We start from the raw sequence: 24,764 nt of genomic DNA on the forward strand, positions 1-24,764 counted from the left end.
TGCTTCAAAGACGAGGACTTGGATGATTGAGAATCCGAATAAGAAGCACTACAGCACAGGGGAGAGCATTGGGTACAAGCTTGGTGAGCCATATTTATCTTGAAGAGAATGAGTAATTGACATTTGATGTAGTTTGCAAGGACATGCCGCCCCTTTTGGCCAAGCCCGGCTCCCTTGTCCATAACCGTGCTCCTTTCGCTCGGCATAACGTATGTCAATATCCTTCACCTATACTTGAAAGAAATTTAAAAAGTTACCTCGCGCAGATGTTTGTCACACCGTACAGTAGCGACGAGCTTTATCCATCTGAACTCCATGTGAACCAAAACCCTGGCGGTGAAGAATTTGGTCTTGCCAAGTGGGTTGCTCGAGACGACAACATTGATAATGAGGACATTGTTCTCTGGCCTTGCAAGTGTCCTTTTGCCTCCAGCATATAACACTTCAGAGTTGACAAGGATGTTAGGCTTCGGTGTCACTCATGTCTCCAGGCCTGAGGACTGGCCTATTATGCCTGTAGAAATCCTGAGGGTTCACCTTAAGCCTTCTGGCTTCTTCGATGTGAGTTTTCATCATGTGTTCCATCATGGCAGCCTAGCTGACTTGTTCTTATCCTGTTAGTGTAACCCGGGTCTTGATGTACCTAGCGCAGCGGACAAGAAATCAAGAAATGCGGATGAGGCCTTGGCGAATGGTGTTGAAGGAGTGCGCATCGGCAAAGAAAAGATTATCGTTCCCGATGGAGCTAACTGTAAGTTACCATCCTGATTATCCCAATTTTTCGGCAGGCGTTAAACAGATTCCAGGTTGTAATGGAAAGTAGATGGTTTTCTCGGATGATTGGTTGTACGCAGCGATAACCATACTTACGTGGTTCTTTTTTTTTTTTTAGTTAACTCTTCTTCGTTGTCAGTGATATGTATACGGTCCCCGAAAGATGGAAGTTAGGAAGGTCTAAGGCAGCTAAAGATTCCCGCTATCATTTGTCACGAAAACAGGAGCCATTTGTGTCACCGAAATACCTATTGTCAGAAACGTCAGCGCAAGTGACACCAATGTCAAGGACAAAGTTAATGATCTTTAAACTTCTCACAAGACGTAAAAGAAAGGTAAGCATGATAATCACCAATACATACAGCCCAAAATACAAGTTCTACATTTACTTGACTTCATAAATTAATTAATAAGCTTTCAAATCTTCGGGCCTGATCAATTCGTCGATCACCAAGTGCTTTCTCATACCAGACCGCACGTCGGCACCAGTATCGGTAACCTGAGTGCGCTCAGCAGAAACGTCGCCCTTTTCGGACGGAGGCTCGACCATCTCCTTGGGAGGGCTGAAAGAGAATCGAACCTTGAATTCAGATGAAGGGTCACGCTCGATGAGTCTGAGGATTTCGCGACCAATGTTGCTAGCAAATTTGAAGGCGTGACCGGATCCACCAGTAGCGAGGAAGAGATTGTTATAGTCGGGGTGATAATCGATGAGCCAGTCACCGGTAACAGTGTCGCAGTACCTGGGTCTTTTGTCAGGCAAACATGCCTAAAAACATCAGCAAAGACTAAGTGACTCACCAACACAATCGGGTCATAACATAATCCTTCTTGGCCAATTCAGGATAAACTTCAGACAAACCCTTTCTCAAGGCTTGTAACATGGCCTTGGGGATAGCACCATCCTCAGCACCAGGAGTAAGCTTGGTTCGAGGGACGGAAACGTTGTTAATCTCCTCGACAGGGTTGATGTAACCAGCGCTGTGAATGGCCATCTTCATGAGACCGGTGGGGTTGGGGGGGAAGATGTACCATCCATCATCGAGGTTGAAAATCTAATGAATTGTATGCATTAGTGGAGATTCTATGACTGGCGAAATGCGAGCAATGACATACAACGGGGACCTTGGCGTATTTCTTAGCCTCTTCGGGAGTAAGCTGCAGGATAGCAACACTTTGGCTAGTAACTATTATCAGTATCTATCCTGACAAATCGTAGTTGATGGAACTGTAACATACCCAGTAGCCACGATAGGTGGAAGACGAGCAGCAACGGCAGGAGAAGCAAAGAGCTTAGGAGTCCAAGCACCCGCGGCGATCTTCAAAATGTCAATGTCAGCTAGAATACCTTTCTAGCTCGATGGTAATTGCCACTCACAACAACCAAATCACCGAAAACCTTCTCACCGCTCTTTAACTCGACTCCCTTGACGTTTTTGCCGTCCTTGATCAAACCAGTAACCTCGGCGCCAGCTCTAACAACGGCACCGAGCTTTTTTGCCCTCTTGAGGCCAACCTCAACGGCCCTACCAGCCTCGCCCCAGCCACCGATGGGGTTAATATAACCTTGCCTGCCGCCGAAAGAGCCAGTGGGAAAAGCATTACCCCGGTCAACGACAGGCTTGATAGCAGTCGCGTCGGGAAGAAGGGTAGCGTCGAGGCCAAGATCGCAGCAGTTCTTATACGCACACTCTACAAAATCCATACCCTCCTTCTCGTGGGTGGCAGAAAGAGCAACAACTCCACATCTACAATTACTACATTAGCTTTGATTTTTATGTGCCAAGAAAGCACTCGCTCGTGGTAGGTGCCTTCCCACTCAGGCTTGCGCCAGTGCTCGACGGCATTGAGAGCAAGAGAGGCGATAAGAGGATCTTTGTAGTCGGCAGCTCGGATGATCTACGCCTTTCGTGTCAGTCCCTTTCTTTTTTGATTCATAGAAGCGGAAAATACCTTGTTGATATCTAGAAGCAACCCGTTAGTCTTTTCCTGTTTTTTTTTTTTTGAGTTCGTAAACCAGACATGACTCACCAGTACTAGCAGCGTCAGGAGCAGGCAAAACCTCAGATTTGTCCAAGATGGTGACAGAGTATTTTCCGGTTTCAAGCATCCACAAAGCACTGGACATACCAAAGATACCTGTCAGGCATTGTGAGCACATCGCTTTTTTTTTTCTTTCCAACTGCGGTGATATAGAGCTTACCGGCTCCGACGATGACGACGTTGGTCTTTTCAGTATAAGTCATGATGGCTGTGAGAATGATTTGGTGGAATATGGGTGCAAGGAGCAGCGAGATATATAACGAGATGTTTACGGTGAGGGGAAGTGATTTGTATGTTTTAAAAGGATGTAAATATGTAGCCGAGTGTCACGTTTCGTCGGCAAACCGCCGCCAAATGAGATGAGAATTCCAACCGAATGTTGTGCCTGGTAAAACCGATAAGGCGACGACTGCCGCGCTGGGAAGCGGGAATGCCGCCAACAGCCACTGACGGAGCCTCCATGAAAATGCATAAGCTCTTAAACCGTCAAAAATTCCCCACTCCTCCGGAGTCTGGACACAACAGCGCTGTTACATTGCACCTCCAATGATAATAATCCGATTATACCATGGTCTTCTCCTCGCATGCAATATACAGTTGCTGTATGTACACTTCCAATTCTTGCCTGTAGAAGTTGTTGAGTGATAAATAATAATATGAGGGCTCAAAAGAGGAGGCAGGAACTAACTGTAAGGCGAGAATCCGGTTTAAGGACTCTCCACTAGTCTGAAGTCAGGTGATACGTGCCCTGAGCTTGTCCCTTCGTCTCAACGAAGTCGGTCCGAACGGACGGTCGAATATTTGTGTGGTCTGCCTGATGACGCTTCTCTCGTTCTTCTTTCTCTACATCTATTTATGATGTATATATACAACCTATACATACATACGTACATCTTGCAGTGGTGTGGTTGTATTTGTCGAAAACTCGTCCTGGGACACCCGACGGATTACAAGTCGAAGCATGCAGTAACGGCAAGGAAGAGCCAAAAAGAAGCTTTCGTAGTAATAATACAGAGGTTACAAAGTACAAAAATCATTTGTTGGAGGGTGTGAAGATAAGGCGTCCAAGTACATCGATACTGACTTACTCCCTTCTTTCGCTTTGATGAGCTTTAGGAGAATGAAAGAAGAGCCATGTCCCCAGTCTTCAATCTTATCATCGCTGATCGGCTATTATTATAGCAGCAGCCGCAGCATGGCGATCCGCGCGGCGAGCACAATCCGCCTATCGCCTACACATCAGATGACAGAAGACAAGGGAAAGCTTATATATATACGTGACAATGCAAGCAAAGAAGGTTGCAGGCGACGATCGTGGTACTAGCACTGCGATCCCCTTGTCAAGTCTTGAGGTTATCCATTGGATGTAATCGTAGTACAACTGCGCCGGTATACGAACATTTAGAAAGAGCGCGATACGTATTTTCCCGAACGAATGAATTGGGGAAGTGTACCCAGTTTTGCCATGTTTCTCCGAAACTCAAACATGAGCTTCACCATTTCATTGGTATAAATCAAGAAAAAGAACATGCTGCAACAGTGTACGATGTTTTAGAATTCAGCAAGAATAGACAAATGGTCCATGCGGCGGCAAAGATGATGCAGCAGATGGTGACCACCAGGATCGTCGAGGTACACCTCTTTCCCTCGCAGCAGCTTGGTTATCCGTCGGCGTTCCTCAGCTCAGGAGGGATATATCTCAGACCAAGGTAATTAAAAATTTCCCTTTCTGTTTCCAAATTAATCTCTTCCCCTGTCGCAATCTTGATAAGGCCTGCTCGGAATTTGTGACCCGTTCTACGGCCCGTCTACCATCAGCTGTCGTCGGATATGAGTCTAAATAAATTATCTAGCTCACTCATTCTCCGCATATCTCCTACAGATAGCTATAAGCATATGTTGCTAGTTGCCATTCCCAAGTGATAGGCGAGAAAACGCAGTGTACTCACTTAAGGTCCCTTTCAAACATCATACTCCCTGTCCAGCTTAATACAGCACTAGCATACCGATCTCTGGGGGCACTGATCAGATCCACTCTTCTATGCAGTCTTCCTTCACCAGGCAGTTTGAAAATGACAAAAGCCTTGTCTAGATTGTCAAAGTTTTGTGCAGCGGCACGAATTGGCTGGTTGGGATCACGATGTGTCACATCTGGACGACTGTCACCTTACAGGCTTCATCGTTAGAGCGGATTGAGGAAGAACTCACGAAGGACATGGGTGATGATACCAAGCTCTGAAAGACGAAGGTAGAGTGCTCGTAAGAGCCCTATATCCTGATCATCTTTGGGTGGGCGAAATACAATATCAACATCGCTTGACTCGGTCTTGCCCCGTCGATAACTGCTTTCTAGTAAGTTCCCATTTACATTCTTTTTTGGTTACTGAAGAAACTGACCCTCCACAGATGGTATATTCACAACTGGGTATGAATGCCTCAAGGTTGTCCAGCACGCAAGCAGCAATTTCCTCAACCTCTTTCCTTGGGATTCTATTCCAACTTAACTTGATTTCCTTTCTTTCTTTTCTGCACGAGGCTACACTCACTTCTGATCTAGCTCACTTTTCAGCTTCATCCACTCCTCTACTATCTCATACTCCTTCATACCACCTCGCATTCTTCTTTTGTCTTTATCTCTTCCCTTCTTGGCTTCGCCATCTTTCTCCATATCAGCAAAATGCCGCTTAACGTCCTCCAACGTCCGGCAGTGATGCCGCTCGTATAATTCTTTGGCCCGAAAATGACCGATAGTATACACGGAGGCAAAGATTTGGAGCGCATTGAACCGAAGTGATTCCAAGATCTCTTGCGATTCGGCTATTTCACCTGTTTGCAAGAACTCGTCGATCTAATACGTTTCAGCTGAGAATCTATGGAAAATCACGGAGGAGCGATAAAGTTATTGCTTACTCTGGTAGCGACCTTCTCACCCACACCTTGAAGTCTCAGCGCTTCCTTCCCTGATGTGATCCGTCTCGGCACAGCTATGCACACGGGGTCATTATACTGAATTTTGTCTGATGACAATTAGACTCGCATTTGAGCATCTATCATCGATCTTCAGTCGGAGCCACGACAGCCGCGACCGTTGCAAATAAGACTCACACTTAGACTTCTGCGGTAGCTCAAAACATTCGAGTTTTTCTGCTGTGCCTCTTCAAACTCTCGCTCTTCAAATATTGGCTTGATAGCGTTCACCTAAAATCCATCAATGTCAGCGCGATTCATGGCTGATGCTTGGCCGGGACATACGATATCTTGATTGATGCATACTAGCGGACATGGTCTTTGAGCGCAAGAGGCCGGGATGTCTTCGAGAGGCACATCCTCTTCCAAGGGGGTCATATCTCCCCTGTAAGCAGCCACATAACCATCGTTTACCTTTCTCCTTTTCGCTGAACGCTGTGAGATACTCGGGTCCCCAGGGTCCGGTCTATAGGAAATCTTAGTAGGGGATTGTTCTTTCGACAGGACGTGTAGGAGATAATTTTTCCGTAGAGGAAGTTTGGGAGTCGGCATTTTTGGAGAAACAGCATGTTCCAAGCATGCCTGATATGCGTCGAAGATATAGCCGACGTTCACGATTTGCTTGGTCTCCTGTGGTTATCGTGTGAGAACACTGGTATTACCATCCACTAGCGAGAGCTTACCATCCATTTTTGGTCCAGAGACCTCAACAGTCTTTGCCTCCCTTTTAAGGCAGTGACTATAACCCAAGCATCCTCCGGTCCCAGACACTTTCCCCCCAATTCATCGATACATTGATAAATTCGGGCAAGATCATCTTCAAGCTTGGCAGGTATAATATGAAAGGTCAAATTTGCGAAGAGCTTGTACAGTTGATGTGGGGCGGCGTTGTGGTGGCCATGCACTCCAGTTGAAGTCGAACTGGACGTGTAAGGATGAACAGGAGGACGGGAGGGCATTAAGGTGGTGAGCAAATCAAATTGGAAAGTGGTATAGCCAACGGATATTATAACAATGGCCGAATACCTATCTGTAAACCAATACAAGTGATGCGAAACGAGACAAACCAACGAAACGAGCGAAACGTTCATGTATTTGTCCGGCCACCGAGCGCGAACCGATATAACGACGACGACGGGCGACAAGATGGCAGAAGATGAACAGCCTCCACTTGGCCTCTTCTTTGAGCTTTTACGTAATGCCACACTTTTATTTTCCGGAACCCCGTGGGACCCATTAGCGGGATCAGAATCAAGTCGAGAAGGATCACAGGAGGGATTAGAAAATAGGAAAGCGATTGTAATGTTTGGTAAGTGAATTTGTAATGGGCACGTTCCGTTGTCTGGACTCGGCTGAGATTAGGAGCTCGAACAAATCATGATAATAAGAGCACGTCGAACGAACTGTTATCTTTGACCTCCTCATTCCAGGCTAAGTTTTGCAACTTTTTTCAGCTCGCAGCCTTTCCTGAAGTATAGATCGTCCTCCGTGATGTCTACCACCTCACTTGACAAGGTTCCCGACGTGCCCACAGATGACGATGCCAGTATGTCCCATCGCTCCTTTTCGGCCAGCCAGCCAACCACCATTCCGCGCTGACCGCCGAACAGCTGTCAAGCAATTTACAGATGAGACAGGTGCTCCTGCTTCTCTTCCTGAAATTGGAAGTGGTGGAGAGGAGAGCAAGCTGAAGGTGCTCATGGGACTTATGAGGAAGTGAGTGCCGAATGCGGAACCGCTGTACTAGTCGGCTGTGGTCGGGGAGCGCGGACCGTACACACGTTTGTTTATGTAGCAGGGATACTGATGTGAATCCTCGTAGGCTCATGGGTGTCAAGGATGTTGCAAATCTGTAGGACAGCCTTTGTGTTTGTCTGCGATTGCGGAATGCTGACAACCATGGCTCTATCAGGCGATTGTCTCTCCCCGCTTCATTGCTGGAACCCATTCCGAACCTAGAGTACTGGCAGTATGCCGACCGGGCTGACATTCTAGCCGCGTACGCCTAGATTTCCTCGCGTCTGTTATCCTGCTGACACGTTCCTCCTCGATTACAGCGTCGGCGACTCTGACGATGAATTGGAAAGAATGCTTGCTGTTCTCCGCTTCAGTTTCAGCAAGGAGCTGAAGTTCATTAGGAGTCGCTTAGGAAAGCCCTACAACTCTGCTCTCGGTTAGTGCACATTCCCCTTCGCGCCGTTATCATCGATGTTGACTGACGCAAACCTCCGCAGGTGAACATTTCCGATGCTCTTGGAGATTACCGTCTCTACTTATCGATAATGAAACAAAAGAACCGGTCGTTCGCACTCACATTCACGTACCCTTACCCGGCGAACCATTTTACGGTGGACAAGGTGGGAGTGGCTGGACCACACCTGTCTTGAGGCCTGAAGATGGCGGAAAGCCCAACAGCGAAGCCAGGTCAGTGATCCCTTTATTTGGCTTGGCAACCCTTGGCAATTCAGTCGTTAACAACTGTGAAGTTCTATCATCTCAACATCCAGTAAGGCGTCAAAGAAGCAACCTGTCAAGACCCTCGATCCTACGAGCGTTGACAGGGTGATTCCTGGGCCAGGAAAAGAAGTGGAAGCTGATCCCGATGCGGGTGTCTTGGAGTCTGAGAAAGTCACGGTAGTATTCTTGGTCAGTCAATTCAGCATCATTGTCACTAAAAATAGAATATAGAACGCTGACAGTTAATCTCAGTGCGAGCAAGTCTCCCACCATCCTCCCATCTCCGCCGCATATTACTACTGTCCAGAAAAGGGTATCGAGGCTTACTGCATGGACCAGATTGCCGCTAAAGTTTCTGGAATGTGTAGGTGGTACCAGTACGCCACGGATCATCTCTAACGAATGCACGTAGCCGTCAGACTCGGTCCCGGTTCCTCTAACAAGGGTATCTTCGTGAGGATTGTTCGTGATGGTCCTGGTCAAAATGAAGTGGGTCATGAAGACGCGACTGAGCTAAAAGCGCGACACTGACTCTGGGACTGATTAGGAATACCAAATCACCCATCCTGCTGCCGCCGTCAATGGCATATTGAAGGGCTCTTATTACGGTACCATCTCGGATGTGGTACAAATTACTTGTCGAGGTGGTGCGAAGACGACAACGAAACTCAAGGCTCTACTTGATTACAAGGAAGAGGTGCGTCCCTTTTCGATTTTCTAGTCCTGGTACTGATCTACTGGAAACAGTCTTGGTTAGGCAAGCCTAAGTTTCTGGTTGACGGTATCATCTACCGCTACACAGTTGGTAATGAGGAGGAAGAGGGTTGGACAAAGGCCAAGCAAGTGCCGGCTGACAAGGTCGTGGGCTACCTCGAAGGGTGTTGGATGAAGCAAATAAGATATAAACTTAAAGGCCAAAAAGTATGTCTGACGTTACCATAGAACCGTAAATATACGCTGACATCGGCCTAGGAATGGAAAGTTTTGCTTGACCTTGATCAGCTGGCTCTCATTCCCAAAGACGTAAGGCCCCTTCATGAACAAGACGAGCATGAATCACGCAAGCTGTGGGAGTCTGTTACCGAGAATCTGATTTCCAAGAACTGGGGAGAAGCTACAAAGAGCAAGCAAACGATTGAGCAAAGGCAGAGAGATAAAGCCGCTGAGAGGAAGGCCAAGGGAGAAACGTAAGTGACTGTATATCGGTGACAAAAGTAGCATTGGCTCATACGAGACGTGCGCACTAGTCATCAAGCTCGCTACTTCCAACCCGATTACGAAGATGGCCGCCCAAAGCTTACAGATGAAGGACAGAAGGCTCTTGAAGATGAAATTCAACGCTGCAGAGGTCAGTAGATTGAAGAGGTCAAATCGTGGGATGTTGTCAAGTTTGTTATGTGTCTGAGGGGACAAGTATCTGCGTTGGGAGAGCATTTGTATCATATAGGTTCGGTATATCAACAGTAGTACAGTACATTTTTAGACCGATTGATCGAGGATGCTATGTTATCGGTTGAATGCTGCATCATATTTTATTTCGAAAGAAGTAACAACAAGGACAGGGACCGGCGGGAATGTGAGACGGAACCAAATTTGTTGCCCACCATAGCCAAAGTCAACATGATTTTTGAGCAAGGATTCGTTTCACCGCTACTGTCATTCGCACGCCGTTTACTTCCTTGACATCTCGATCTTCTCGCCTCATCACCCACTTCTGAGCGTCTTGATCGCTTCGGATCATTTAGGCTTCCGTAAAACTTCTTTCGGACTTAGAACATGTCAAGAGGCGGCTGGCGAGGTGGTCGCGGAGGTGGTCGAGGAGGCATGCCCCCTGGTGTCGGCTTTGGTTATGGACAAATTTCACAGACAGAATGGAAGGAGGGAATCAACCGTATCAAGGCTCAAAGCCAAACCAATGGAACTCTTTATCCTGTACGCCATGACTTTTTTTTTGTGAGATACGTAAATTAGAACTAAAATTATTTGCTAGCCACTGGATAACATCTCGATCTCATATCTTACAGGTCCGACGGACCATGAAACGCTAGTCTTATCTCATGCGATCTCACTTGATACTACTCTCTCCACCGGCAAGCTTCCGGAGGGTGAAGAGGGGGTACAATTGGTACAGTCCGGTCAGGTCCCTCCTTGGAGGATAACAGGGGAAAGGAAGGTCGTTGGGATTGGTAGGTTCATGATCTGTCTCTATACTTTTTACGCTAACCTTTATATGCGTTCCTGCAGAAATCGAGTCTTATTCAGATCGTTTTAACCCTCCAGTTCCCTCAGGCCCATCCAAACTGGACCCTGTAGCCCTCCGGATGGATCAATCCATGTTTCCCCCATCCCTATGGTCGGCGTACTTTGATGGACAAACAGATAAACTCAAGGGTAGTGAGTACCGAAAGCATATCGCTGTCTGGATGTGCTGCTGACAATTGTATTAGGGCCGAAGAAAAGGAGAAAGTTGGATGATCTCGACCAAGAAGGAGAAGATAAAGTGGAGGAGGTGCGTTTGATGCTTGTTTTATAATAATAACTCGCTGACAATCGTTTGATTAACTAGGAGTCTGAGATCTCTGAGGAAGAGGATTTTGATTTCGATGATGATGAGTCAGATCACCAAGATTATGACGCAAATTACTTTGATAACGGAGAAGGAGATGATGATGAAGGTGGTGATGGTGAGTTAATCGCCTTGGAAAGTGGTGGGATACAGCTAACACAAGTAATGCAGATGAGGGTGGAGATGTTTATGAAGATTAAGCCATCCGATAAGCATTTAGGCATCGTGGATGCTTTGACGATAATGACGATATAATGACTCAATGTACGATTTTGGCCGACCTTACAAGGACAGAATCCGGACATCCGGACCTACAAATGAGCCGAGATAAAGTGATACTGCATGTATGACAACGATATCTACATATTTAAACAACCTAATTTGCCTATTATACAACGAATGGGAAAATAACAACCTAAAATATATCAATGCGACATTTTTCAGCAGGTATTTCATTAATGGGAATCCGATACTCTTTTGACTTCATTATTCTTCAACGATTTCCGTAGTACTGCTGATTCGAACTGTTGAGAGGGTGGGGCCATGGTAATGCTTTCGGGCATTGACAACGTACCATAAGGCAGCGATGAACGAGAAGCCCGCGAACACGACACTTGCGTAATTCATAGATTCGGCAGTGACGGGGATGGCGGTAGCTAATATGGGAAACACAGATGAGCAATTTTGTCAATTCTCAATGGGTTTAGGAACTCACGCATGCAGAAAAGGATGATGGAAAAGGTAATCCACACCACCGTGATGATGTTCTGCACATAATAAGCTCATGTCGTCTAGAAGTAGATGATAGTGTCAACTCACGACGGCGTAACCGAACTTTCCAAGTGAGTAAGAAGCGTTGCGAACAGCCTCTCTTCTTCTCAATAAAGAGCAAAGCACAGGGAACGCGTAAGAACAGCCCAAACAGATGGTGGCGACTGAGGTTCAAAAAATCGTTTACAAATTATCTAAATTAATGGAAGATACAAACTCACCACCGGTAAAGGCGTTGAAGGCGGCCGAGGAACCAAGGTAGATCAAACCCAAAAGGGCGCAGACAACAGCCGACAGTATCAAGGAATTGACCGGAATACCAAATCTCTCGTCAACCTTCTTCCACCATCCAGAAGCGGGGATACCGCCATCTCTGGAGAAGGCCCATGTACAGCGAGAGGCGGCAGTCAATGAACCAATGGCAGCAAAGACCCAGATACCGAGAACTGACATGTTTGATCAGGACCATGGGTCTCCAATACATTTGGGGCTACTTACTGAGAAAGAGCAAGCTGAGGGCGGCACCGGCGCTCCCTGTAACTTCCTTGTAAAGCAAAGGCATAGGTTGAAGGCTTGCCACGGCCAAAAGTGGCTCGATTGCAGGAAGAACAAAATTGATAGGAAGCTGCCAATCGTTGAGCCCTTTTGAAAGCGCCAATGCGAAAGACGTGGACTTACAAGGTAAAAGAGGCCAGTGACAGCAGCGGCTGCAACGGAGAGGACTGTGACGGAGTTTCAGATATAGTGAATCATTTTGATGAGAAAGTACGCACCCATTGCCCGCGGTACTTGACGTGCAGGTTCTTTGACCTCTTCGCAAAGGGCTGCAACCATGCCGTAACTGTGCCAGTCAATAACAGCATCTCCGTATTCGAGTCAGACATACCCAGTCAAGGTATAAGCCCCCTGTAAAAGACCCACGAACCATGCCCATCCGGCAGGCCAGCCAGAATACTGCGCGTCAAACTGCACACTTGATCAGTAAATTAGAAATGCAAGCCATCAGATAGCGTACATGAGAGAAAGCGAATTTTCCGGAGTTGCGGGTGTCAGCCATGGCGAGAAGAATGACGATGATCTGAGATGGTCAGTTGGGCCAGAGATTGTTTTTCTTTTCAAAGAACGCTCACGCTGAAAAACGTCAGTATAACATACACCAATGGTAGTTAAAGAAAACTCACACGATGACTGATGTTCCAGTCCACCATAAGCAGATGTTGTTGAGCTTATCAAGGTGCCTTGATCGCTGTCAGCAATTGAATTCAAATATAGAACACGACTGCTTACTTGTGGAAAAAAACATTAATGAGTAAAGAGACTAATAAGGCGGCCCAGTATACAACGCAAGTTTGCCAAGCAGTAGGAACGTAGTCCTCATGATAGAGAGTGGCAGCTGCGAGAATAAGCTGACTTCCGCCAAAGGTAATGGAAGCGGTGACACTATGCCGTTATCAGTAATCTTATCATGCATCTGTTCATGATGCAACGCTCACGTCCAGTTTCCAACAGTTCCCAACCAGCCTGTCAAATAGCTCGCAAATGAGCTGTACTTTTCGGTAGACAGCATAGCAGACCAATCTTAATGTTAGCAAGAGTCATCCGATATGTTGCTTACAATAAACACCCCCAGAAGTAGGAAAAACAGAGCAGCTACGAAAGCATTAGCTACTGCAAAAGAAAGGGCTAAGTAGCTGATAAGACACTTACATCTCGGCAAGACTGGAAGCGATACATAAGGAGACCGAAGACACAAAGATCCACTGCCCACGTCAATTCAGCGTTCTCGATGTTTATTACCGAGCGACTCACACCGTAAAGGATAGTGACAGGCCCACCGTCTGTCAATGCAATGTTGAGTGTTGTACTCGTTCCGAACGGGACTGCCATGATAGCGAAACTCAAGCCAAGCACCGAAACCATCCCAAGATTCCTGGTGAGCTCTTGTTTGTAACCCATCTCTTCCAGTCTTGCCGCGGCACCATCGCGATCGCCTGGTGTGAGGGTAGACAAGCTCTCAACCTTGTTGACCGGTTGTTGGTGAACGCTTGTTGTCTTCTCGCTTTCGCTGACTCCCATTGTAGCTAGCTTTCCTTCGTTCCGATTCTCGAGATGGAAGACGGTTCTGTAATCGAGTGTCTAATAAGACTTTGCGGTGGTGAACATCATTCAAGCCGATGGAAGCGGTTAAAGTATGGATGGGCCGAGTACGTCATCCCATGCGAGGCGCTATCTACTAGAGAGAATGTCCGAGATCTGGCTAATCAGATGACCTTTATTCTCACCCGGAACAAGACCCGAGCGGCGGATTGGAGACTTGTTCCCTTATCTAGCACGCTCCTTGCCGTCGCGCCGGCCCTTTATGATCCCGCAGCAGCTCTTGAGATTGCTTTTACATGTGATAGCGCACTATCACGGAAATTCATCTGAATAACGAGCGATAACGGCAGTTCTCATCTACCAGAGATGCCAGATGAACTGGAGCTTGGGTTTGGTACATGGCTGCCTATCAAATGAAAACATGACACAGCATCCAGTCGGCAACCGTATTACCGACGGAGGGCCGAGGAAAAGCACAAATAATAATAATAGGTGCATTCTTCTGCCCCTATCCCGTCATATATGATTTTACACTGCAAGTCAGATATCTGTTTTTGTTTCAGGCATCAGAAGCTATGGGTCTATGTCATCCAAGATCCAAAAAAAGTTGAACCGGGAATGATAGTCGGCGATTCATTAGTTTGTACTTCGCTCGAAAAAGACGACCGTCTTTTACAGATTAGATGTTATCAATCCGGAAGGACATCAAGCTGCAGAAATAGACTAGAAAGAGGATGACCGAAAAGTACTACTATCACTGTGCTTGCAGCCACTTGCAGACTTTACAGATTGCATCTCACATGACGTCTTGCTGTGTGGAGACGTCGAATGATTACTTGGCCAAGGGTCTGAAAAAGAAGGAGCAGATGGTATTGTTGAATGAATGAGGGCTGTAACATTTTGAACATGATCCATCCTACAGCTTAACCTGGTAGGCAGCTAATCCAGTTACATAGATAATGCACCCCATTATATCGTGTTAGGACCCATCAGCGAATTAAGGTCGCAACATTGAGAAAGGATGTCGGTCGAAAGGGAGAAAAAAGAAGGCTGAAGGAAAGGGAGACAGACCGAGTGGAGAGCGCGGTTGTTAGATAGGGGATCTTCGAATGGGTATAAAGAGGTTTATATACTCCACTGAGGATCAATTCTCAAATGTATTAGACGTACGTACCTTGACCCTCATTATGTCTATCAGTCCTACCGATGCAGACTACCTGTCTCCTATTACTCAGCCTTACATATCCTGGGGGCATTTGCCAATTTGTTCGATTTGTTATTCAGACACCATTATCATTATCACTTATATCATTCAGTTCCTACAATAAAATATCAAGAAGAAGATCACATAATTCGTATCGCAAATCTGGGAGGCAAAAAGCATTCAGGCTAACCCATGTCTCCTCAGTTCTGCCCTCCTCGCCGTTTCGATCTTAATACGCAACCTGGCTTCTGTCCATTGGGGTGGCGTTTCAAATCTTTTCATTGTTTTCGCTGGCATGTTGGTCAAGTCGCGAGTAACAGGGGTAGCAGATAGACCATGGGACGAAATGCTGCTTGTCGATTTAGATTCTGGCAATTGGACGATGGTGTTTGGGGAAAGAATGGAAGTTGTAACTCACTTCTGTCGACATAAGCTTGAAAGTCGCTGGACATTAAAGGTCTTTGGGGCGTAAGTGATCATTAATAGGTAAGCTTATTTGAATAGTCAGTCTTCAGATGAGGAAAGCATTGTTTATATTAGCTCTTGTCATCTATTATAGACCTGAGAGGCGATGCGGCGAACCGAGATGCAATAATCTCTTGTATATTGACAGAGTTCCATCCTTTGAGTTTCGGAGAGTAGCTGAAAGGTTACTTACTCCTATGGAGGCTGTAACACGTTAAAGGCCACGTAGTGTTGGTTCATACCACGTGGACAAAGGGGCTGCAGGAATGAGTGCGTCCCTAGAGATTGACTTCGGCACGAGAGTAACTCAGAGTATATAATACTTGTCTTGCGCATACAACGGTCCATGACCTATCTTCTTTTCCCATTATCCTCATGACCAGAGTTTGTACGGTGACGAATAAGTTCGTGCTCTCGGACCCGGCCGTTCATATATTGTAGTCACCGCCGAATCACAACGCCAAATCTACAATTGATTAATTACGCGTACCATAAAATATTTCATGTTGTCGTTATCTCTAGTTCTTCTCAATGCCCAGCTCTTGTTGAGCTTTTCTAACCTCTTCAAGCGAACCAGTATGCTATAGAGAGGTTGGTCAGGTACTATAATAGTGTACATCATAGTAAAACGCACCTTCCCCTTGTCATCTGACAACTTGATACAATCCTTTCCATTGATTTTGTTGAGTTTGATGACCATATTCAAAGCTTTGGATTTTTGACTGGGATCTGAGGCCTTACGGAAATCATTGGTCAAGTCTGTACCGATACCGAATGATGCTTTAATAACACTGTCAGTGAACGCACTTGTCAAGTCGATTCGTGAACTCACCCGCCATGCCAATCTTGTCACATCCTTGTTGCAACTTGATGGCTTTCTCCACATCTAAACCGTCACTGAAAATAACCTTCTTTCCTTTTGCAACTTCTTCCTCGCCATTCGCCCCAATGTCTCGCTTCAAACCAGCCTTATCCTCGATAGTCTTCCACACCTTCTTTGCATCCTCGACAAACTTGAATGCGTCTCCAGAATCTTGCCTGAGCACGGCCCAGCGAAGAGCACGAGCGGGATCGGACATAAAGTCTTTAAAGAAGATCGCGGCAGTGTAAGTGTCCGTGAGCATGGTGAGTGGCGAGGAAAACCTGGTACCGGGAGGGTAGACTAAATCCTGCGTTAGCGAGTAGGACTCAATAAACGCTTAAGGAATGTTCCTACCCTCTTCCCACATGTCCATAGCTCTTCCATTGGCCCCTCTGTATTCATAAGTCGCACCTATGGCCATGATCCATTCATGGGCAATCGTGCCGACAGGATTGAGACCGTACTTCAAAGCCAAATAGACCTTGATGCATGTCAGCTTAGGTAGGCGTGACAAATCGGCAAACGTATGCTCACATTACTTGTGCCGCTCAAAATTCCCTGATTCCCTCCTTTGGATTTGTACTCTTCATAGCCAGCAATAAGGCCCCGCAAGACGATATCCTGGGCCTTGAAACTTCGTCGACGGCGCGTACCGAATTCAGAGAATGATAATGACGTCGTGGGGGCAGAAGGGTTCAAGAGATCTAAAGCCTTCTTCTTGGCCCGTTCTATGTGGAATGTTAGCTGTATTGGAATGCACATGGACGCAAGGCTCAATTTACCAAACTGGCCGTCGTAATCCCAGTCGGTGTCCACAAACTTGAAATATCCTTCACTCACTGTGAAGATGTCAGTAGGGACATCGGAATTATCGCTTCAACTTACAGATAGCCATAATAGGAACTTCGTATAATATAGTATCCTTCCAAGGCCCTTCGATGACACATCCAATCTCACCCATCTCTTCTCCTTTCTCGTTGGAGCCCTGGGAAATGAAAGTGAGCTTTACTTGTTTGACGGGGTCGAGTTGCATGTTCGAGAGATAATCTAGGTATGACTCTGAGAAATAAGGACAAGCCTTAGAAAGCTCTTTACGCTCTTCTGGAGCCAACTTGAGCTTCGAAAGGTCTATGATCGAATCAGCTAAGATGAAGTGTAAAAGTCAGCCTGATAAGCTTACCATTCACTCGCTGTTGTACCCAGTCAAAACATTCCTTCGAGAAGAGCATTTGAGGACTCCTGTTGGTAAATTTTATGACCACATGCGCGTCACTAAAGTGGTGGAGGACGGCATTTTGCATTGTAAGCTGGGTGGAGATCGTGTTGTATGAGCGGGCGCACTGGCAGCAGTGGGAGGACACACCTTGTAAAGGTCAGTATCGAGGATACTGAAGGGAACATGAACATCGTCTATGGGTAGATGTAGGCTGTCCGGCATGGTGCTAAGCAAGCGTATATTGCTGTTGTTGTAAAGAGGGATATCATGAAGCTGTTTAATACTCTGTTCCCGACTCCGTTCTTGGTGTGCGAGACTCGTCGTCTGGCTGCAGAGAAGAACAAGGAGAGGCGGCCATCACCGTTAAACGGAGATGCCAATTACTCCGCTTCACAAACCCGAAACCTTGGTCCGCGTCGTGAAATGTCGCTCTCGCCGCACACATTTCCTTTTGACCACTTTTCAGAAACTAAAAAATCCCTCCCACCTTCGTTTACTTCTTCCAGGTTATCTCCAACTCTCCTGGAAGCAAGTATAACCTACTTCATAAGAATTCCGCAACTTTCCCTACTCGAAAATCCTCTAGTGGACGTCGAGATCACGGTGAATAGCCTCTCTTTCTCTACACTTTGATTGGTCCCTGACGCTTGTTTTGGCAGTCAGTAAATACGACTCGCTCCATGCTTCCTACCACTCGCCAGGCCTATAGTAGGCGCTTGTCATCTGTTGCTTCTATTGCCTCTTTATCTGCATCTCCTGCGCTACCAGCAGAGTCATCACGACAAGCATTTCTTCGCGCTATTGCGTCTAGGCCAACACATACAGATGCTGCTGGTCTGTCACGTTCGGGTACAAGACATCAGTCTACAGCGCCCATGCAAGGATCCAAGGGGAGATCAATGAGCTCGGGTGTTGCAGCTGCAGCCTGGGCAATCGCGGAGGATGACGATACTGGCCGATACTCCAATCAACAGTCGAGGGGAAAGCTGTCCGGTCCTGCAGGGTCCGGTAAGTGTATTCGAACGTCTTTTTCATTGATACGAGCTAACATATATGATCACTGGTATAGATCCTATTGGGCCCTTATCTGCGAACAAATTAAAATCTTTCCAACCAGACCTCGACGTGCATGACGATTTCTCTTTACATCCTTTACCAAAGGAGCCTCCATCCGAGTGGTTGGACTCGTGGCTTCAAAGCTATGATCCCTCCCAACTTCCCCCTTCACCTCTGCCTCCTCTCGAAACGTTTCGTGGTCTCATCCCGTCACATCCCCTACTTGCTCTCCTCACTCTTTCCAAACTTCCTCATGCCGATCTTCTGACCATTCGCCATGCGGAGGTGCGAGCGCTTATATGGGGTGTCACGAAAGTGACCCGCGATATCCCCAATGTCCTTCTTCGCATAAATCCTGAAGATTGTGCCAAAGCCATTCGGGTCCTCCGTGCAATTATCTACGCCCTTCCCTCGTGCAAAAACAGCTCCGATCCTTTTATGGGTAGATATCTTAGGGGTAAAATTTTGAGGAGCCTCCTAACCTTATGTTATCGGCTCAAGTGCCCTCGCGTAGCAAAAATCATATTCCAGGAACGGCTCCGCGAACAACTAGCTACCGACTCCAATCCTCCAATCCTACCTTTCGAAGGCATTGCACAAGATCTCGCAGCAGCCCGTGAGTGGCAGGTTATCGTTGAGCTTTTTTCACCCGAAACTTTCCCGCATCGGTATTTCACTTCCGAGCTCATTGCATTCTACATGCAAGCTCATTTTGGCATCCATCAAAGCTCAAAAGTGCCAAGGATTTTTGAGTTGCACGACGTACTCGATTTGGAGCCTTCCGTGAATGCGATGAACAACCTTGTTCAAGCTTTCTTACATATGGGGGATCTGCCCACAGCGAGAGCCATCGCTAAAGAGGCAAACGTGACGGGAGGAGTAGATTATGCTAGTCAGCAGTTGGCGATTTTGTGGGGATACAGAAGTCTAGGCCGAGATAAGGATCTGGAGATTAAGGTCTTGGACGATATTGAAAGGCTTGATCTGCCTCTGGAAGCTAGGTTATTACATGCTCTCATTCGTCTGAGACTTGACGCAAATGAGATTGTAAAAGCAGAGGAGCTTCTGCAAAAATTCAATCTGACGGAATGGGGCATTGAAGGCGGCGGAAATGTGCCACCTACATCGAAGACTGGGAGCCTTTTGTTCATGGTTGCCAGCAGGAAAGGTGATTTGAAAGAGGTCAAGAGGATTTGGGATAAGATGTGCACCAGATCAGAGGTTGTGGACGACGAGGCAGTGACGACCTTGCTCAGAGCATTGTTTGGACAAGGCAAGTCTGACGATGCTTTGGCTGTTCTACAATCAGCGCTTCCAGATGCTCCGTCTACTGGTAGCGAATGGAAACTACCCCACGGAGTCAAACCGGACATTAACGCCATGAATTTCGTCCTGGGTGCGCTATCACGTGAACGTGGTATCCCGGGTCTTGAGGTCGCCATGTCTCTTATCCATTCCTTTGGCATCAAGCCAAATAATCTTACCCTCAAAACCATCGTTGACTTCTCTCGATCGGCTTTGCAACATTCTCCTTACGATCTCGCTACCCTCGTCTCTCGCATCATGGAATCCACTCCAACCCTTCCACCAAGTCAGTCTCTCCTCGACTCCATTCTTGCTGACGCTGTGTCATCGTCTGCTCGCACACGCAACAAAGAAGTGTCATCTACCAAATTTTTCCCCTCTCATAGCGAGGACACCTTCCATCCCACTGCTGGGCTTGTTCTTTCACCTCCTCTCTATTCTGCACTATCGGGTATCATTGAATCTCTCGAATCTATTGATTCCCGTTCCACTTCTCGCTCCCTGGCCAATAGGCTCCGCTATGACGCAATGACCAGCACCGACATCTCCGGTGTACCATCAGCCCGTATTGTATGGAATGCCCTCATTGCTCGGGGTTTCAATCCTGATCACCGCCACATTGTTGCGTTGATGCAGGGTTATGCCGATGCGGGTCACATGTACGAGGTCCAGGATCTGTTGATCCTTGCTTCTCAGATCGGGATCAATACGACCAAAGATATGTTGATGGTAATCCTTACGGGTTGGGGCAAGAGGCGCAAACCTCGGCACGCTAGGAAGGCTTATGAACGTATCAGGTCTTTGGGCGGGAAGGACGGCGAAGGATTAGACTTGTCGGCGGTTACTGCCATGATCCAAGCGTATTCATTTGCTGGAAAATACAAAGAGGCGGCTCAACTATATTACACCGATTTGCGACGTTTAGGCGTCAGGCTTGATGAGAAAGCGGTGGTTGTCGTTGCCCAGGCGTTGCGATCCGATGGGGATTTGAGGGGCGCACTGAGAGTCATGGAAGCCAATGGGAAAGCGTTAGGCGTGGCGGGGAGGAAGATTGCCAAGGGTATCAAACTGTATGCCCGAAAACAACTGCTAAAGGGATTGGACAAGGAACAGCAACAGGACATGAACGAGATCGTACAACTCGCAGAGCAAATGATCAGGGAGGATGGGTTAGCGAGACCTCCAGCCTTGAAAAAGTGGAATAGATTAGGAGCACCAACTAGAGGAAGACTAGAAAATGCGTGGTCTGGAGTCGTGTCAGAAGGACGAAATCAGGAAGGAGTTGGAGGAAGAAGAGCTAGGATGGGGAAGAGGGCGATTGTTGGCAGAGGAAGGGGGATTGGCCTTAGAGCATTGGAAGCGAGAAGAGAAAGAAGACGACTTGTAGCTGAGAGGCGAAAGAATGGTGTAGCATTGTAATTGTTGTGGTAACGACCTGCATCCATCATGCATAGCTGCGGCATTGTCCAGTATCACTGTAGATCGTCGTTTGAAGGAGCCACGGGTTTGGCCACTGACATTACGTATTCAAGTTCAAAGTGGCGAGTAATATCGGCGATGGCCGAAGCCGTTTAGACACCGACGAACGAGTCAAAAATCGATGCAATGGTAGTTTGTCGTTGAGGTTCCATCGTCCTACAAAACCCAGAATTGACTCGTCTTCAGGTCATTCTTCTTCCCTCTGCATCTCCAGGATGTCGGACAACACACCCACACCTCAAAAAAATCCAGACACAAATCCATATGCCTCTCTCATCTCTCAGCAAATCGCTATCATCCCTTCTTTCACCCTAGAGTCAGGTGTTACTCTTAATAATGTTCCAGTGGCATACAAGACCTGGGGTAAACTTAATGAAAAAGCCGACAACTGTTTAGTTATCTGTCATGCTTTGACGGGTAGTGCTGATGTAGAAGATTGGTACGTTACTCTGTTCGCTTTGCGAAGCAATGAGGGCTAATTGTCACCTTATAGGTGGGGACCGTTGCTTGGTCTCAACAAGGCGTTTGACCCGACAAGATTTTTCATCTTCTGCGGAAACGTTATTGGTTCACCCTACGGCACTATCTCCAGTGTCACTACCAACCCCGAGACTGGCAAACCTTTTGGTCCCGAGATGCCCGGAAGTAGCGTCAAGGATGATGTTCGGTATGCCATATCTACATATTAGTTCGCTGGGTACTGACAAAAATGACAGATTGCATTACATAATTCTCAAATCTCTTGGTGTGAGATCTGTGGCAGCTGTCGTTGGTGGATCTATGGGTGGTATGACTGTTCTTGAATACCCGCTCAATACCCCTCCTGGTTTTGTCAGAGCCATTATCCCCCTTGCGACTTCAGCTCGTCACTCAGCTTGGTGCATCTCTTGGGGAGAAGCACAGCGTCAATCCATATATTCCGATCCAGACTACAAAGACGGTTACTATTACGAAATTGAGGAGGAAGGAGGCAAAGTTGACCTGGCGCGACAGCCAGCCAGGGGTTTGGCTGCGGCTAGAATGGCGGCTTTGTTGACCTACAGGAGTAGAGACAGCTTTGAAAGCCGATTTGGCCGACGTGCCGGCGGCGGTAAATCATCAGTGCCCAAGGGTGGTGTGCGAATTATGGGTGGTCAAGAGACAACCGACCCTAGTGTGCCGAGTGAAAGCGATCTCGCTGCCAAGTCCCCTAGCTGGAGAGCGTGGAGAGAGCATAACGACGGGCACAGAAGTGCTGGTGCAAGGCCGATCTCTCGTAGCGGGAGCGAAGGCCCTGCTCATAGAGAGGGTGATGCAGCCCAGGCTGAGGTTGTAAAGACTCAAGACGTGAAGGCAAACGGGAATAAAATTGGAACTGGCGGAGAAGCACCGCCCAAAATCTTTTCTGCGCAGAGCTATCTTCGCTACCAGGGAGACAAGGTGAGACTTTTTAATTGGAATATGCAAGCACCGTTGACATTATCGCAGTTTACTGGTCGATTTGATGCCAACTGTTACATCCACATCACTCGTAAACTCGACACACACGATCTGTCCGCTCCTTCCCGTGACACTTCTCTGTCCTCACTCTCTTCTGGTCTTCCCTCGTCCCCCGACGCAACAGAAGAAGAGCTCAATGCCCGTTTGATCCACGCTCTTTCTCTTGAACCTCCGGCTTTGGTCATCGGTATTGAGTCCGACGGCTTGTTTACCACTTCCGAACAACGCGAGCTTGCAGCTGGGATCCCGGATGCGGAGCTTGTCGTCATTCCTTCGCCCGACGGACATGACGGCTTCTTATTGGAATTTGAAGCCATTAACGGTTGGGTTGAAGGATGGCTGAAGAGGAAGATGCCCGAGTTCTACGAGAGACGAGTGATCAATCCTGAAGAATATGTACAGGGAGAAGAAGGATTTGGCATCAAGAAGGAAAGCGTATTCGGCGAGGCTGAGGCAGATGTTACGAGGTGGTAATTTTTTTGGTCAGTGGCGAGTGATTGGGATTTTATGATATAGAACTGGCTTCAAATCAATTGTATAAAGGGACTGCAAGAGTACAGTACCCAACTACTGTACTACTAAAAACATACATATATCATCTCTCCAACAGAGGACACATCATGAATCATCATTACCGTCGTGTGCGTTACTCGCTATGATGTTCTGAATGCTTTTATTTCCTAACTAAGTGGCATCTGCCTTTTGTATGTGTATCAATATAATTAAGCTAAGTGGATGCTGCGTTTCGTAAAAGACGATTATCGTGTTTTTGTGGTGTCTTTTCCAGGGTGCTGGAAGTGAGCATGCTGAGATTCCCTGATATTCGCCTTTTCATCTTTGATATTGCCGGTCTGTTCGCTATCTGAAGCGGCGGTCGTCGAAGTTGCATCGCCACTGAAATTGTTTTTCTCATCAGTTATTTTTGCTCTTCCGTCACCATCGTCTGGACTCTGTTTGAGCACAACTGTCTCTGGTCCGTTTAATCCTACTCTTTCTCCGACTTCTTCAGCCCATCCTTTGAATCCTTCTCCGACAGTTTCAAGGCTCCATTCATCAGATGTCGCGGAGGACAAATGGAGGTATAGTCGATGAAAGACAAATAAACCAAGTAGGAAGGACAATGTGAGAGTTGATAAGATGGTAGTGATAGCCAGAGTAGGGATGAGGACAGCCGCTTGAGGAGTCTGTCAGTTAAAACGCAAGCCATCCAAAAGATTAGAAAAGCGTACAGGCGATTACCACGGTACCAATCACCGCAAAGACTGTAAGTATCGGAAGTCAACCCTTCGCTACTGAATATTATATCCATTATCTCCGACTCACATGTAAGTAGTAAGATGCCAATAATTGCTGCACAAATGAAAAATGTGGCAATGGAAAATATTGTGACAGTGCAAAAGACTACCACACCACTAGAAAATTGCAATCAAATTGATATGTTGGTTTCTGTTGGCTTGAGATCGTCCAACCTACGTGAAGATAATAATTGGTATCGCGCTGAAAGCAATCCATATAGACGCAAAAGTCTGCCGATAACGATTAGAGAAACACTTGAAAGAGAGTTAGGTCTTACAAATAATATGGGGTTCTGCTCTGCCACAGCTACCACCTGGTCACTGTATGGCTTGGTCGCACCGTACAGACTAAATCAGACACGTCGGTTAGGCAACACAGTCGGAACATAAGGAGCGGGTACTCACATGCCGAAAAGTTCCTCTACTCTACTAACAATACTTTGAAACCTTCCTCGCACATGACCCAAAGCTCTCTCTCCATCGTCCAGATAATGGTCGATGAAACGCAGGTCGCGCGAGGTAGTTGTGGAGTGTTGTGTCGGACCTGCCCGTTGGGCCTCTAGCTGTGTCTGGCTCAGCTTCTCCCTGTAGTCTGAGTCTGAGGCTGCTTTCATCTCGTGTTGCTCCATTATACTCTTCTCAAAAATATAACCGAAAATGAAAAACACACGTAGAAAGTGGACGGTCCGGGAGGTAATAACGAAGACTCGCGCCCGCGTAGCGGGCGA

The 24,764-nt window shown here is 47.0% G+C and overlaps 10 protein-coding genes and 1 non-coding gene; 5 read left to right on the forward strand and 6 right to left on the reverse strand.

Annotated features, from left to right (window-relative positions):
- Nucleotides 1-976, forward strand: part of CNAG_05114 (peroxisomal copper amine oxidase) — a 3,245-nt gene extending 2,269 nt beyond the window's left edge. Inside the window, exons 9-14 of the mRNA XM_012193118.1 lie at nt 1-83; nt 133-209; nt 267-411; nt 467-561; nt 622-751; nt 807-976. The exon at nt 1-83 is cut by the window's left edge and continues 173 nt beyond it. Of these exons, the coding sequence (XP_012048508.1) occupies nt 1-83; nt 133-209; nt 267-411; nt 467-561; nt 622-751; nt 807-823 (547 nt within the window). The 3' untranslated portion in view covers nt 824-976. The remainder of the gene's footprint in view (nt 84-132; nt 210-266; nt 412-466; nt 562-621; nt 752-806) is intronic.
- Nucleotides 977-1,109: 133 nt separating this feature from the next.
- On the reverse strand, nt 1,110-3,146 carry CNAG_05115 (sarcosine oxidase). XM_012193119.1 has 9 exons: nt 2,978-3,146; nt 2,806-2,913; nt 2,728-2,738; nt 2,573-2,673; nt 2,153-2,522; nt 2,014-2,093; nt 1,891-1,954; nt 1,576-1,829; nt 1,110-1,517 (listed from the first exon to the last, which is right to left on the reverse strand). Exons 1-9 carry the CDS (start codon nt 3,018-3,020, stop codon nt 1,181-1,183), a joined length of 1,368 nt encoding a protein of 455 aa, XP_012048509.1. The 5' UTR covers nt 3,021-3,146; the 3' UTR covers nt 1,110-1,180.
- A 132-nt stretch (nt 3,147-3,278) lies between these two features.
- On the reverse strand, nt 3,279-4,035 carry CNAG_12369. Its single transcript, XR_001045628.1, has 2 exons — nt 3,506-4,035; nt 3,279-3,442 (listed from the first exon to the last, which is right to left on the reverse strand). It is a non-coding gene; the product is annotated as a hypothetical RNA (non-coding RNA).
- Nucleotides 4,036-4,379: 344 nt separating this feature from the next.
- CNAG_05116 (DNA polymerase mu subunit) lies at nt 4,380-6,743 on the reverse strand (the record flags this gene model as incomplete). XM_012193120.1 has 11 exons in its annotated part: nt 4,380-4,614; nt 4,676-4,693; nt 4,767-4,968; nt 5,026-5,159; nt 5,215-5,307; nt 5,364-5,665; nt 5,728-5,801; nt 5,855-5,864; nt 5,923-6,015; nt 6,070-6,414; nt 6,468-6,743. The coding sequence occupies 11 exons, from the start codon at nt 6,741-6,743 to the stop codon at nt 4,479-4,481; spliced, it is 1,683 nt and encodes a 560-aa protein (XP_012048510.1). The 3' UTR covers nt 4,380-4,478.
- A 373-nt stretch (nt 6,744-7,116) lies between these two features.
- Nucleotides 7,117-9,812, forward strand: CNAG_05117 (hypothetical protein). XM_012193121.1 has 13 exons: nt 7,117-7,330; nt 7,395-7,500; nt 7,607-7,636; nt 7,697-7,783; nt 7,842-7,957; nt 8,019-8,208; nt 8,271-8,430; nt 8,494-8,605; nt 8,654-8,730; nt 8,789-8,938; nt 8,989-9,162; nt 9,214-9,428; nt 9,489-9,812. The coding sequence occupies exons 1-13, from the start codon at nt 7,276-7,278 to the stop codon at nt 9,595-9,597; spliced, it is 1,581 nt and encodes a 526-aa protein (XP_012048511.1). The 5' UTR covers nt 7,117-7,275; the 3' UTR covers nt 9,598-9,812.
- Nucleotides 9,813-9,887: 75 nt separating this feature from the next.
- On the forward strand, nt 9,888-11,321 carry CNAG_05118 (hypothetical protein). XM_012193333.1 has 6 exons: nt 9,888-10,173; nt 10,232-10,427; nt 10,486-10,635; nt 10,689-10,750; nt 10,808-10,925; nt 10,979-11,321. Exons 1-6 carry the CDS (start codon nt 10,018-10,020, stop codon nt 11,005-11,007), a joined length of 711 nt encoding a protein of 236 aa, XP_012048723.1. The 5' UTR covers nt 9,888-10,017; the 3' UTR covers nt 11,008-11,321.
- On the reverse strand, nt 11,294-13,664 carry CNAG_05119 (GabA permease; the record flags this gene model as incomplete). Its single annotated transcript, XM_012193334.1, has 14 exons — nt 13,388-13,664; nt 13,286-13,338; nt 13,194-13,228; nt 13,072-13,156; nt 12,866-13,018; nt 12,734-12,824; nt 12,465-12,544; nt 12,352-12,419; nt 12,257-12,300; nt 12,077-12,203; nt 11,800-12,024; nt 11,627-11,742; nt 11,523-11,574; nt 11,294-11,463 (listed from the first exon to the last, which is right to left on the reverse strand). The coding sequence occupies exons 1-14, from the start codon at nt 13,652-13,654 to the stop codon at nt 11,294-11,296; spliced, it is 1,566 nt and encodes a 521-aa protein (XP_012048724.1). The 5' UTR covers nt 13,655-13,664.
- A 1,336-nt stretch (nt 13,665-15,000) lies between these two features.
- On the reverse strand, nt 15,001-17,716 carry CNAG_05120 (nicotinate phosphoribosyltransferase). XM_012193335.1 has 10 exons: nt 17,570-17,716; nt 17,387-17,513; nt 17,092-17,334; nt 16,989-17,045; nt 16,741-16,934; nt 16,561-16,687; nt 16,177-16,506; nt 15,979-16,124; nt 15,298-15,925; nt 15,001-15,228 (listed from the first exon to the last, which is right to left on the reverse strand). Exons 1-9 carry the CDS (start codon nt 17,642-17,644, stop codon nt 15,863-15,865), a joined length of 1,362 nt encoding a protein of 453 aa, XP_012048725.1. The 5' UTR covers nt 17,645-17,716; the 3' UTR covers nt 15,001-15,228; nt 15,298-15,862.
- A 129-nt stretch (nt 17,717-17,845) lies between these two features.
- On the forward strand, nt 17,846-21,257 carry CNAG_05121 (hypothetical protein; the record flags this gene model as incomplete). XM_012193122.1 has 3 exons in its annotated part: nt 17,846-18,025; nt 18,082-18,430; nt 18,492-21,257. 3 exons carry the CDS (start codon nt 17,846-17,848, stop codon nt 21,200-21,202), a joined length of 3,240 nt encoding a protein of 1,079 aa, XP_012048512.1. The 3' UTR covers nt 21,203-21,257.
- Nucleotides 21,258-21,401: 144 nt separating this feature from the next.
- CNAG_05122 (homoserine O-acetyltransferase) lies at nt 21,402-23,385 on the forward strand. XM_012193336.1 has 4 exons: nt 21,402-21,701; nt 21,756-21,929; nt 21,979-22,681; nt 22,730-23,385. Exons 1-4 carry the CDS (start codon nt 21,478-21,480, stop codon nt 23,213-23,215), a joined length of 1,587 nt encoding a protein of 528 aa, XP_012048726.1. The 5' UTR covers nt 21,402-21,477; the 3' UTR covers nt 23,216-23,385.
- CNAG_05123 (hypothetical protein) lies at nt 23,279-24,753 on the reverse strand. XM_012193123.1 has 6 exons: nt 24,442-24,753; nt 24,315-24,384; nt 24,215-24,267; nt 24,065-24,153; nt 23,971-24,003; nt 23,279-23,915 (listed from the first exon to the last, which is right to left on the reverse strand). The coding sequence occupies exons 1-6, from the start codon at nt 24,663-24,665 to the stop codon at nt 23,500-23,502; spliced, it is 885 nt and encodes a 294-aa protein (XP_012048513.1). The 5' UTR covers nt 24,666-24,753; the 3' UTR covers nt 23,279-23,499.
- Between the last annotated feature and the right edge of the window lie 11 nt (nt 24,754-24,764).

This window comes from Cryptococcus neoformans, chromosome 4 (genome assembly GCF_000149245.1).
Source record: "Cryptococcus neoformans var. grubii H99 chromosome 4, complete sequence".
In the NCBI taxonomy this organism is placed as follows: Eukaryota; Fungi; Basidiomycota; class Tremellomycetes; order Tremellales; family Cryptococcaceae; genus Cryptococcus; species Cryptococcus neoformans.